The 12,868-nt window shown below is 38.3% G+C and overlaps 1 protein-coding gene across 8 annotated transcripts in view; it reads right to left on the bottom strand.

The window, feature by feature from the left end:
* The window catches only part of CLEC16A (C-type lectin domain family 16 member A), a 56,997-nt gene that overhangs the window by 9,331 nt on the left and 34,798 nt on the right, over positions 1-12,868 (bottom strand). For 3 of the 8 annotated variants that reach the window (XM_017733941.1, XM_017733937.1, XM_008633553.1), the window contains 2 exons: positions 12,504-12,671; positions 7,086-7,232 (listed from right to left, as the gene is read on the bottom strand). In XM_017733941.1, the coding sequence (XP_017589430.1) occupies positions 7,086-7,232; positions 12,504-12,671 (315 nt within the window). Of the gene's footprint in view, positions 1-1,260; positions 1,460-7,085; positions 7,233-12,503; positions 12,672-12,868 lie in introns of those variants that run through there. The other 5 variants (XM_017733936.1, XM_017733935.1, XM_017733939.1 and 2 more) reach the window with 4 other exon arrangements.

Here is a 12,868-nt window from a genome sequence, read left to right as displayed (position 1 = left end):
TATACTGCATATAAAAATACTAACTGGCTTTCAAGAAACTCTTAACTCCCAAGACTTTGTTTTGGTTTGACTTTTGGATAGAAAGAAAAAAAATAATTGTAATTTTTCCCTGGATAAAACCACTAGTCACTAAGATATGCTCTAATCTTAGATATCAAAAGGTTATCACCCAATACTAGAAGACAGCATTTCTATTTATCTCTGCCCAGCCTCCACGTATTGAGGCAAGAATTCTCTGGCACAAAATATATGCCAGATCTGCAACAAAACCAGGGAGAGTGAAGTCAGTTTCTTAAAATGGTTCCGATCTTAACATTCAGTTCTAACAAACAGCCTTTCACATCTCCAAACTTATTGTACTTACTGAAAACAAGGTGTAATTTTGCAAGTTTTGGGGTATTAGTAGCTGTTTGGATGCAGAGCTTTCAGCAGCCTTACACGTTTTTCAGCACTTCTTTAATGCTACCAAGATTATCATTAGAGCAAAAAATCCCAACTAGAACAACTCAACTTCTGTTATATAACTGATGTTAAGAAGGATTATTGTGAAAGAAGATAGAAAAGAACAGAAAAAGGAAAGAATGAGTATCACCCACAGAGAAGTGTCCTAAGCTGGTACAGCAACATACTATGAAAAAATAACAAAAAACAAACAAGACATTAAGCAAAAAGTTGCAAATTAAATTTATAAAGATGGAAAAAGGTGTTCATATAATATTAGCAAAGTATCTTCATGCCATGATAGTAACAAAAGAAATTAATTAGATACAAGTTAAAATAGATTATATAACAAAGGTCATCTGAAGTGTATTTCCATACTTTTTTGCATCTGCTCCCCCTCCTCACCTCCTCAGGTGAGGACAATTAAACAGTCCATAAACTAATCTGCCAGAGCTTGATGATCACAGAAATATTAAGCTTGTGCCATCAGAGTCCAGGAACAGTCTTATGCTGAATGCCTGTCCATTTCACCTGCACTATAAATAGATTCCTTGCTGTTGGCCAACGACCTGCATTACAATCCATTCAGGAGCCTGTGCTTACTAAATTTCACTACAGCCAGGGCTGCCCTGTGCAAATGAAGACATGGCTGCTTTGAAGCTGGAGGCTTGATAGAACAATTTCCACCTTTGGCAAGAGAGCCCAGAGACACGGGAGAAGCTGCAGACAAGGCTTTCAGAAACAGCTCATTATTGCTCTACAGTTCTCCCAAAACAAAATGCAGAGACAAATATTATGATGCTTTCTTCAGTTTCCTACCTCACTGTCATTGCTGGAAAGCAAATATGTTCTATTGAGTGTTATGGGCTTGTGAAGGCTTATGGAGGAACCTGCCTGAGTGGGTATTGCGGGAGTTTCTGCTGCAGCTGCTGCTGGAAGGCCTAAACCCAGTGTCCACCGTGACTGTCAGCCTCCGACAGACTAAACACCCGCCGGCGTCCTTTCCTGCCAGACCTTACTAGAGGGAAACACAGCCAGAAATCATACAGAGGCTTGAACAATGACACAGGGAAGGGAAACTGGAATGGAGACAAAGGATAAATGTTAGAGCAGCAACAAGAATAAGTGACAAGGACACACCCGTAACTGCTGGTACCTTGAATACAATTTGATACCACACTAAGAGCTTTCTAGGTTTGGGAAATACTTCTGAAGCTGGAAGTATTCATTCTTTAGAAATAAATGAGCTTAAATGAATTTAATTTTTTTGCTTCCTATCCAAAAACGTTCATAAGTTTGGGCTATATCTAGCAATACCAACAGCACTTACACCAAGGAGGGCTGGCAGGTATTTATTTGCATTACAATCTACTCACCTGCTTTAGAAACCTTGAGAGAAGTTATTTACCACAAATTCTGGTGACACAGAATTATTCTCCTTTCCCCTTACCATAAATTATATGAGGTGCAGTGCTGTGCTGGTGACAACACTTCAGACCATTCAGCCCTACTATTCTCATATCCAACATTAGCATTTACATTTGGTCTGTGAAAAAGCCAAACACAGGGCTTGAAAAGATAGCAGCAGTTCAGATGATGATGCTTGGTGCATAGAAAGTTCCTAGAAAAGAAACTTTCTAAGAACAAAAGTACTTCCTCACCTAGTCAGAAAATTACTAGAGCATCAAAGAACAGGAGGTCAAACCACATTTGCATTACTAATTATAGAGGGAAGAGACAGAGATGGTTTCAATAGGAAGGCACGCAGTGCTCTTAGCTCTTATAAGCTCTCCATGCTTGACTAATCATCCTCTCCTTGGAATGGAAATTTAATTTTACAGACTGGAATCCAATATGTTCTCTGCAACAAGGGACAGCTCTTAGTTCTTATTTTAGATCTTTTATCATCAATACCTGCCAGAAGCACAAAATACAGCATAAGTGGCACAGATCAGTGCCTTGTGAAGTCCTCTTTATCTATTGCTCCGATGTAAACATTTTCTTAAGTACTGAAGCCAACTGCTTTTTAAAAGTTACGACAGTTTAAGAAAGTAATAAAATACAATACAGATGACATTAACACATTCATAATTCTGGAAGACTGCTAACTTACAGTAAGAGAGCTTCTATATCTAACCCTTGGCATACATAAAAATAAGCACTTTAAAGAAGTGCACAGTTCCAGCAAGGGTAGCCAAGACATGACTGTATTCTAAGCTCTGAAACTTGATGACTAAAATCTGCCTAACGAGAACATTTCCACCTTATGCATAACAGCACTTCAAAAGGACATGATAATAATAATAAAAAAAAATGTAAATACAAAGGAAAAAACCAACCTGGTAGCAGCACTTGTAGAACCTGATACTGTTTTTTCTGTCTTGCTAAGCATTCTGCTTTCTTTAAAGAACAGTAATCTTGTAAAGGGCTAAGCTTAATTCCCAAACACTGCAAATAGAGGAGTTGCTAGGCTTTAAAATATCTGTGCCATAAAGCAGTGTGACACCTACTAAGTAGGATAGCAAATAAACTCGGGAGTCATAGGGGTTTAATGCACTCATGACAAAGCAGTTGTTGCAACACTGTGTGACTATTTGATGCAGGTTGTAGTGATAACAAGGAAATTATTTTTACAAAATGCTGAATTAGCATAACTTTTTCCTGTGACACATTTTTGAAAGCTCTTTTGCTGTTTAATCATCAATATAGCTTCTATGTTGTAACATTGTTTTCTCTTAACTAACATGTAATTTGTCTTTATTTTGTTCTCATCTATCACTGTTTTATGTAAGAATTGGTGTCTATGTTCCAAATCGCATTTTCTGAAACAACTCTGTGAAATTTACAAGTATCATCTCAAATATATCAAACCCTGACCAGTTGAAATCTGTCAATGGACAGTAGCTTAGGACACTACAATCACAAGTTCACAGTATAAAAAGCTGTTTGCTTTAAGATGTTGCTCTTAAGGAAGGTAGTTGAGGTAGTTTCCTTGAAGTCCACATAGGCATCTCCCCTTTATCTTGTCTGGCCTTGTCTGAAGTTCCTAAGCAACCCAGGATGCTGTTCATGCTCAACAGCTTGAGCAGGTGGCAGAACAAACAGGGGAGCAGGGAAGGAGGGGCAGAGAGCTCCTACATGGTTTTGTGTGTTCAAAATGGAATGGGGAATGAGACAGACTCAAATGTGACAGATGGCAGCAGCAGTGAAGTGCTACCTTGGGACATAAAACAGATTTTGGTAACTGCTTGCTGCTCATCAACTACTGGTTATTTCCTCCTCAAAGGAGCCACTTCACATCATGCAAGTCTCCTCTTCTGCTTCACAGCACAGTAAGGCAGTTCAGTTTCAACCATCCTCAACTGGTTAAGCTAAGGGAAAAATCAGTGTTTTACATTGAAGTGGGTGAATACCAACAATTGTTTCCAGATCCCAGCTCAGTGGTCAGTATGACCTGATAGAATACAGACAGTGCTCATGGCACTGTCACCTATTTCAACAGAGTTCTCTTCATGCATAAGCCCACACATGCTAAACAGACCCTCTCTTCATGCCACGTTCCTGGCAAGCTTCCACTAAAGATCACAAGTACATATAAGTACTACAAAAGGGAGAACATTCAAACTTGCAGTAAACTGGTCAATCAGTTAATGCAGAAACACTGATCCCAAGAATAAAACCACAGTACTGATCTGACACTGAGTATTAGCAAAAAGTGTCAACAGAGCTCCAGAGGTTGGGGAAAACCCTACCTGCATTCTCACCCCCAAAAGACCTAGCTCCAGGGATTTCAGAATTCTCACTAGTCTGTGATAAGGACCTTGAGACACTGTCAGACACTCAGCCACAGGTTTTAAGCCACTACTTGTTCATTATTGCCTGCGACTGCACTAAGCAGTTTGGTACAGACCAGGGCAGCAACTTTGAAGAATTATGCACACTTACTGCTTTAGTCTGATTTTAGGAACAGTTTCTGTGCATTAATGAGATTCTTTTACAAGGAAAAGAAACTATAAGCTATGCTGCAACTATGCACCAAATACATTTCAAACATTAATAGCAACATATTAGTCTGAACTGATCACTGGTCCTTTGAACACACACATACATGGCAGGGATTCTTGGTCCTAAAGGTCAGAGCAAATATGGTCCAGCAAAATCCCTAAGCCACATATATGCACCTCAGCACCAACTGTGCATTATCCTATCGCAACGAAATACCTGCTCATGTACCTACAGTCACTGTCTTCCTCTTTGCAACTGCCCTCTGAGCAGAAGAAAATCCAGAAGCTGAGCTCAAAAGTCATCCCTGCAGCAGGTTAGTGCAAGCTGCTGATCTGGGACTGAAGCAGCTGATGCACTTTGTCAGGGTCATTTCCTCTGACTTTGCTGAAGGTGACTGTGCTCAGTGGTAGGGCACAGAAGTGGATCCTCACAGCTACATTTGCTAAAGCATCACATCAGTGTGCCTAGATCTCAGGCAAACAAACAAAATCAAAGTGCACCCAGACACTGTTTTCATGCACAACACGTACCATTTTACACATACTTTAATGATTAAGTCACAATGAAGGTCAAGGTGGGCAGTTCATGCAACCTAACTGGTAAAGTGCATACTGAAACCAGGCATTTCAAAATACTTTTCCTCCGGTTTTGGTTTGGGTTTTCTTCATTATTTTTATTTTTGGGGGTGAGAAGGGTAGGGAAGAGTTTGGGGTTTATTGTTGCTGTTTTTCTTTTTTGGAAACCAATGAGCAGCCTCCTGTCATCAGGCTTTTTAAATTGCAAGAAAAACAAACAGAATTTTGTGTTACACAAATGCCAACACACTGTGTAAGTAGACTGTAATTTTGTTAACTACAGTCTATGATTATTCTTCAATAATTGACTATCTTTTTATGCTTGATGAGTAACTGTATGTCTGGATCTATAAATTTTTTTCATAGAAGCCAGATTATATGGGCTTGAAAGACCTCAGTCAGAAATTGTCTTGCTTGATATTTGTATGAACTAGCACATTGCTTATACGAACAAAAATAATATATTCTTCATTTTCATTCCTTTTACCAGTTTTCTCTTAGCCACTATTGGAAAGAACCTGTAGTTGCATTTCTCTTCCTGATCACAGAGGATTCAAATACAGCAAAGGACACTGTACATGAGCCTTTTTACAGGAGAAACATGTCATCAAACTAATGTTTTCTTGTAGCGCCAATCCAGCCTGAGAGTTCTGACAAATGACAGCACTTCTTTGTACAATGACTAGATATTACCTGGGCCATCAAGAGCAATCACTTGCCAACAGAGAAAATAAAAGGAGGGCCTTCCAAAGTTTTGAATAGATGGTATATAGAAAAAATGTTCCAAATTTTATTCTTAAATTACATATTGCAGGACTATTTTGACTAGGTGTTAGTTTCTCAAGCTAATACATGCTTTTTAATCTAGAGTCTCGGTGCTAGAATGCTTTACGTATTTATTGTTCATTAACTTCATCAGCACCCTTTCCAGCAGTATTTCTTGCAGGGATACTCACTTTAAACATAAAATCCACATTGATCTGCTGACACTGTTCAGTGAAACCTAAAAACACTCAATACCTAACAAAGGTTGCATCATTTCCTGTAGGACTGCAACAAATTTTAGATACAGATGGGCCTTCAAAATGAAGGCAAAACAGCATGTCTTAGAAGGCATAGCCAGAACAACCCTCTCAAGGAGTGATTGACATTGGAAGAGACCATTAAATGATGGCTTGCTTGAAAAGGTCTTGAGAATCAAGTTACCTCTATTGTTTTATAACCAAAATGAGGTAGAGTAGGTCACTTCTAGCATGAAAGCATTTCAGTATGCACCCTTCAGGATTTATTTCTTGTTTAGTCTTCAGCCTGAGCCTTTGCCTCACACAATTTGCCCTCAGAACAGTGTTACAAGATTCTCTACAATTACTACATAGAAAGGAGGATTAATGCAACAAGAAGTTCCAGTTTAGGCACATCCACTAAATATACTGACCAATGCAAACACATGCAACCTACATTTGTGAAAGTTCCACTGTCAGTCTATTTATACTGCAGCCTCTTCTACACCAATGAAACAGCCTCCTGAAACATGGAGGTGTTCAGCCACAAGAGCATTATTGCAAAAACTTTACAATATTAACATCCTAAATAACTATTTTCAAATATTTCATATGTGGCCCCTTGTTTCTAATTAACATGAGAATCAGATAAACACACAAAAGCAAATGTCACCCAGTTCAAAAAAAGCTGCTTCATGTGGAAATCAACTTATCCACTAAGGTGAAAGGCTAACAGTTTACATAAAAGATTTATTCAAAGTAATACTTCAGTTAAAAAAAACCACCAACAAAAAGCCCCCCACAACATTCTAAACTGTATGTGCTAGGAGTTTCTTCACTAGTACTTAAAATCTCTACTGAAAGATGCCAAGTGTTTAGAGTTCCAGACAGCTGAAGAGATGACTGCAATTTGTACCACAATTTACTTTTAATTGGCTTAGTTGATGAAATGACCTAAAACCATAAAGCCCTACTGCTTTTAATTCAATAACATAGTACCTTAATTTTACAACAAACTATCCTGTATCCCTTAGTGCCTAGGCTGAAGATGGTGAGTGAATACCTGCTGGGCTCTGAGCAGCAGAAGGAGTGGATGTCGAGCTTGCAGTCACTGAATCACAGCGCCCTGTACTGCCACTGCCACTGGAAGGGGATGGTGACGAGAGCGGGGATGCACTGTGCTGATTTATGCACTGGGCTACAGCAAAACCTGCAAAACAGGACAGTGAAGTTTACAAGTTAAAATTATCTTGAAAGAGTTAAGCTGTTGAACAAATCAGGAAAAGGTAAAAACAAATCCTTTATCAAGGTGGTGCCAACCTCATGTAGTGCCCCAGAGGAAGTGCCCTTTCCCACCTTTATCTTGGAAACCAGAAAATCTGAATGTGTCTTACTGAGAACAGGCTACAAGTGCTGATCAATGAACAAGAAGTAGAGCTTAAGGGATTCAAAGCATTTTAAAACAGAGCTTGCACAAACAGTCAAAACATATCAAAACTCTTCAATTTTTGATATAGTCAATATATTCACAGGTCACAGACCTTATCGTGATAAGGAAAATAGTTAAGTCAAAAGTGAACAAAAAACTATCTTGGATAGAAGACCTGCATTTTTTAGTAGATGTAACTTCAGAAAATTTTAATCGATCACATCTAGTGCTGGCACTGAATTTAATTCAGCCTCTCATAAACTAAACTTCTTCCAGCCTGAAGACTGGAAAGGTCTATACAGTGTCTGACTTCCTACATGAGTCTTCTGGCTTCTAGCGTAATACTTCTTCAAATTCTTTCAGTGTAGCATCCTTTTCTTTCCTAACCATCTTGCATTCACTCCTTTCTCCTTCTGTAACTACATACCTATGTAGTTATCAAAACCTTCAGGTTTTGATAGCAATCAGCTTTTCAGAAGTTGATGCACTTCTTACAGCAAAAGAAATGTCTTCACCATGGGCTGTATGTCAGGTGAGGTACACAACTTTGCTGCTTCTGCAGCTCTCGTTCCTCTCCCATGGGAAAGCACTAATGCAAAAGTTTTTTCAGCAGTATTGTGAATTACTGAAAGTAGCCACAATGTGTACTATAAAATACCTAACAATACACTACTTGCTCTCTTCACCGCACAGTCAACACTGAAAAGGAAAGGATCTGACAATCAGGTAAGATTGCAAATGCACCACACAATTCTTTATCCTTTTATATGGAGAATGTCCCATGGCACTGCATGCATGATTCACTCAGAGAATCTCCTACATGGGGAATGTGCTGGTGCCATACAGGATGCAGCCACTCAAAACTCAGTTTAAATGGACATGTTACAAGAAGCCTCTGAAAGCTTTAACACATAGATATGACAAGTCAAGAAAATGCTGTTAGCAGCAACACACTGACAGGCTGTGCTACAAGTGAAAACAACACAGTGAAGAAAGCACAGAAAAAAAGCTAACAACCAACAGTCCTGTTAATAATCTGACTTGACCTGCAGTCCCACCCACCTCCTACCTTCTACCTCCCATGCTTACCCAAGAACCAGACTCAAAACCACGTGCAGAAACACAATGCTATCTGAATTTCTGTAGCACTGCATCATAGTTTTAGATAGGTATCTAAATGTCACTTTTGCCAAGTCTCTTACTTTAAATTATAATTCATTATGTTCAAGATGAACACCACTTGAAAGAATTAAATAACCATCAAGGGCAAGAGATATCTCTTTCAGTTAAAAACAAAATAGTTTGGTGAGGAGCTAATTATCCCATAAATGTAAATAAATACATGTATTTTATTTCAGAAACCAAATGGATCGATCTTCTACAATCATTTAGGTAAGTTAAACTGAGGTTATACACAGTGATGCCTGACAGTCTGCAAAAAGTTAGCCACAAACTGAACTATCTCAATGTGAAAGACTTCTAATGTATCACTGACCCTGAGTGCTATAGTTTTTAATCACAGAAAATGTACATTAAGTTTTTCATACACACTTCATAGTTTGAAATACCAGTTAGTACAGGGAAACAAGGGATAACCAGTAGACTTGTGACCACAGAAGTGAGGCAAAGCCAACTGTTAAAGTGAAGGAAATTAAGAACAGTTCCTAAAGCCACTGGTATAACGAATGCTTACATCAAGATATTTACTTTCCCTGACAGTGCTGGTAAAAATTGTATCCATCCGAAGCATTCTATATCCACAAAAAGCTTGCACTTCAAGGGAGAAGAAATATTCCATCCTCACCAAAATAGCAGAAAACAGTAAACAAGGTCTTCCATGACTGTCCTAGGGAAAGTTGGCCTGATTTAGCAGAATTGCCAGCCCAAAGCTTCTGCAGAACAGCATTCATGGATTCATGTCCTTACATGGGAGCATTTGCTTCAAAATGACCTCAACGTATTTTCTTTCCCAAAACAACTGCAAAGGAAGGATTTTAAATGTGCTAAAGGAAGCTAATTTAGATAGGAGGGAAAGGTAAGCCTAAATAATTCAAAATACTGTACAGTATTGGGAAACTACTCACCAAGAAAGAATATTCTAATGGGGAAACTCCTTCAGGAAATACTTGCAAAGAGAAGGTGAGCAGAATTAATCATAGCTTTGGGAAATAAAATAACACTTAGAAGGTTCATCTGATGATGACAGGAATATTAGTTCATACTACACAAAGGGTTCCAAAACTATGGATGATTTTTTTCCTTCAGACCTTAAAATGAAGATGGTTATAGCTTGCTTGCCATGCTAATGTTAACAAGAAGTTTTTTTTCCCTACTTTTTTCCCTCAAAACCTTATCATCATCATCAACTAAGATATTAAAAATGGATAAAATACTAAGAGAAATCTATTGATTTCTTTTGCTTTTCAAAATAAATTTACTCAGTAGGTAAACAACCACACTTGTTAAAATATTTAGATGTACCTTTTGCTGGAAATCGTTAACATTTCCCTTAAGACACACTGGGCATATAAATCTCAGAACAGAGCTGATACTTGAAACTAATTCTTGAGTTTGCTTGAAGAGGAAGTCATTATTTATTTACTTTCAATACAAGACCTATGTTCACAGGGCCCCTACCAAATCTGCTCGTTTCTTTGAAAACAGTGTAATTCTTATTTACATAAAGGGTGCTTCAGAAGTTCAATATATTCATACATAGCTAATACATGAGATGGTGAACAGTCCAGCCAGCTATGCTATCCCTAAAATGCTCCAACATTCTAGCAAAGATCAGTAACTTAAAATAGACCTTGGAATATATTCATAGCCATGACTTCATGATAATAAAATTGATCGAGTGAAGGATTTTGGTTACACTGGTCTCTGTAGAGAATTGCCCAGTCCAGCAGGAGATGATTACAGCATCTCCCTGCACTTGGATAACCTGCACTTTTCATTGGGTTCGTGGGGATGTTCTGAAGCATCATCTACTACATTCCGCATCACCCTTCACGTGTTGTGTACAAAATCCAGTTTTAAGCTATAACAATCCTCACCCTCTTCCCCTCAGACACCAAGAGGCACTTTCAGAACAGATTTTAACTTTGGACTGTGAAACAACAAAGGAAAATGAAGCCCAGTTTGACAACAATAAGGGAACGCATAAGGTAACTGCAGCTTCTCTAGTGATAATATGCAGAGCTTTATGGAGGCACTGTGAGAGAAACTGAACCAGACACAACTGCAATAAGTGTTCTTGAAAATTCTGAATTCATTGACAAGAGGGATTAGGAAACTGATTCAATAGTTGTATTAAAATTCTTCACAGACTGAAATTTGCAGGAGGGATGAAAACATTTATATGGCTGGTAATTTCTTAAAAACCACACTGGATGTACAGCACTAACAACCAACATGGTCCTACTAAAAGTAGTAATTAATATTCTAAACATATTGCCAAAAACATAGCTCTCCTTTAAATCTACAAAAAACATCATCACCAAGGGAAAGCATAATTTGTTTCTTAAAAGTACAACCAAATTAACTGACACTGTGAGCTTCGCAGAACTCAAAGAGCAGCTGGAGCTGTAGCACTAAGAAATGAATACATGAAACCAGTAATCTAACCGTAACTAGGTCAATAATTTTTTCAAAGCCACAAAATTCTTCTCTTGAAGTAAAAATCCCTGCAAGCCTAATTAAGGGACAAGCATGAACAGATTCCTATGAAAATCACTAGGAATGAGGAAACCTCATTCACTCCTTAGCAAAGATAAGGGAACAAACACACATTTGATACTTGCTTTGTAATCAGATGTAAAACAGGATATGAATCCATTTTTATTATATTACTACCTGTCATAAAATGCATTTCAAAGATGCCGCACTTGAAATACTTCAACTTCTGTGCCTCATTTCTCATACTTTGTACCAAATAAACACTTCAAAATACTTTTTCCTCTGGCTCTGCAAGTGGAAGTCTACCTTTCCTGGAATTCAAATAAAGTATGTGGTTGCTTGAACATTGCTTGTGGTTGCATCATCCCCAATAGCCCCCTCCAAATTAGTAGATGAAGTCACTTATTAGGAACACAAGTGCACTGTCCTTGGAGAAAGCTGAAACAGTAACACTGGCATCTTTCCAACCACACCTTTCCATGGAAGTCATGTCAAACAAGGAAATACACTCCCATCACACAACATACACTTGTCTTTGAAACACCTGACTGGCACTATCTGTGGTTTTATAATTTCTGTTGCCCAGTCATGACTCAGGCAAACTGAGCTGCAATTTAGTCTGAAAGCAGTAAAACATGTGCATTCTCAGTCGTGCTCTGAATTCTGAATCACACTTAAAGAGAAATGCTGAGTTCTGTGAAATGACCAGCAGTAAGTGGTAATGAGATCTTTTGTACAATACAGCATAGTTAAGTACTTTCAAGCAGTGTAAGATTCCCCTTTAAAATGACTCAACCCAAAAGGAAAAAATTTCACCATTTGGAAAAGAATGTCTGCAGAGAAGTCAATTTGTGAAACAGACAATAAGGAGACAAAAAAGCAAAGAGCTACTTGATTTAGAATCATTCCTTTAATCCCAGTTCCAAGCTAATGTTTTAGGAATAGCTGTGGCCCTTTTCTGTCTTGCTCACTCTGAGGGAAATGAGGCAGTGCACAGCATCCCACCTGTTTTTACAATCCAGCATGAAAGCATTCATAACCAAATTAAGGGAGGAAACATGCACAACTGACAGATGTGTTGCATAAATACTGAATATGCAGAACATAATTTAAACTAACTTGATCTGTAAGAAAGGCAAAGTATTAAGACATCTGAGGAAACTGCCATGGATGTCTTGCTCACAACATACCCAGAATACACACCCAGGTATTACTTGTTTCTCTTGGCGTAAATTTTTCCATAAGCCTCATCCTGGTTTATGTGTTCAGGAACACATCACAATGAGCTTTTCATTGCTTGTACAAATTATAGTATAGTTTCTGCAGATTGAAATCACAAAGCAAAAACTGCTTGTTAATGAATGGTGATCTTACCTGGGACTTTGTCAACAGATGCAAAGACAGAGCGCTGCACTGTCGGGTCACTGCTCCCACGCCGGGACTGGTCATAGAATCTAAATGGGAGGTGTTGGGCTGCAGCTCCAGAGCTGTGTCCAAAACCCATAACTTCAGTTGAAGGCTGAACAGGAAGATCCAGGAGAGCTATGTTTAATCACAATTGATAATTTTTGTTACTCAAATACATAAAAGGAAGAAGAGGTGACAAGAAAATTTATAGTTTGCTCAGGATCTTAAGAGTAAACCAGATTTTAATATAACTTGCCTTCATTTGCCTCTTAATTATGGTTACAAATGCGCTGACAAACAAGAGAGATAATGCCTCTGGTAACCTTTCCTAC

This window comes from Corvus brachyrhynchos, unplaced genomic scaffold (assembly GCF_000691975.1).
Source record: "Corvus brachyrhynchos isolate BGI_N302 unplaced genomic scaffold, ASM69197v1 scaffold5, whole genome shotgun sequence".
Taxonomy (NCBI): domain Eukaryota; kingdom Metazoa; phylum Chordata; class Aves; order Passeriformes; family Corvidae; genus Corvus; species Corvus brachyrhynchos.
This window is presented reverse-complemented; position numbering and strand designations above follow the sequence as displayed.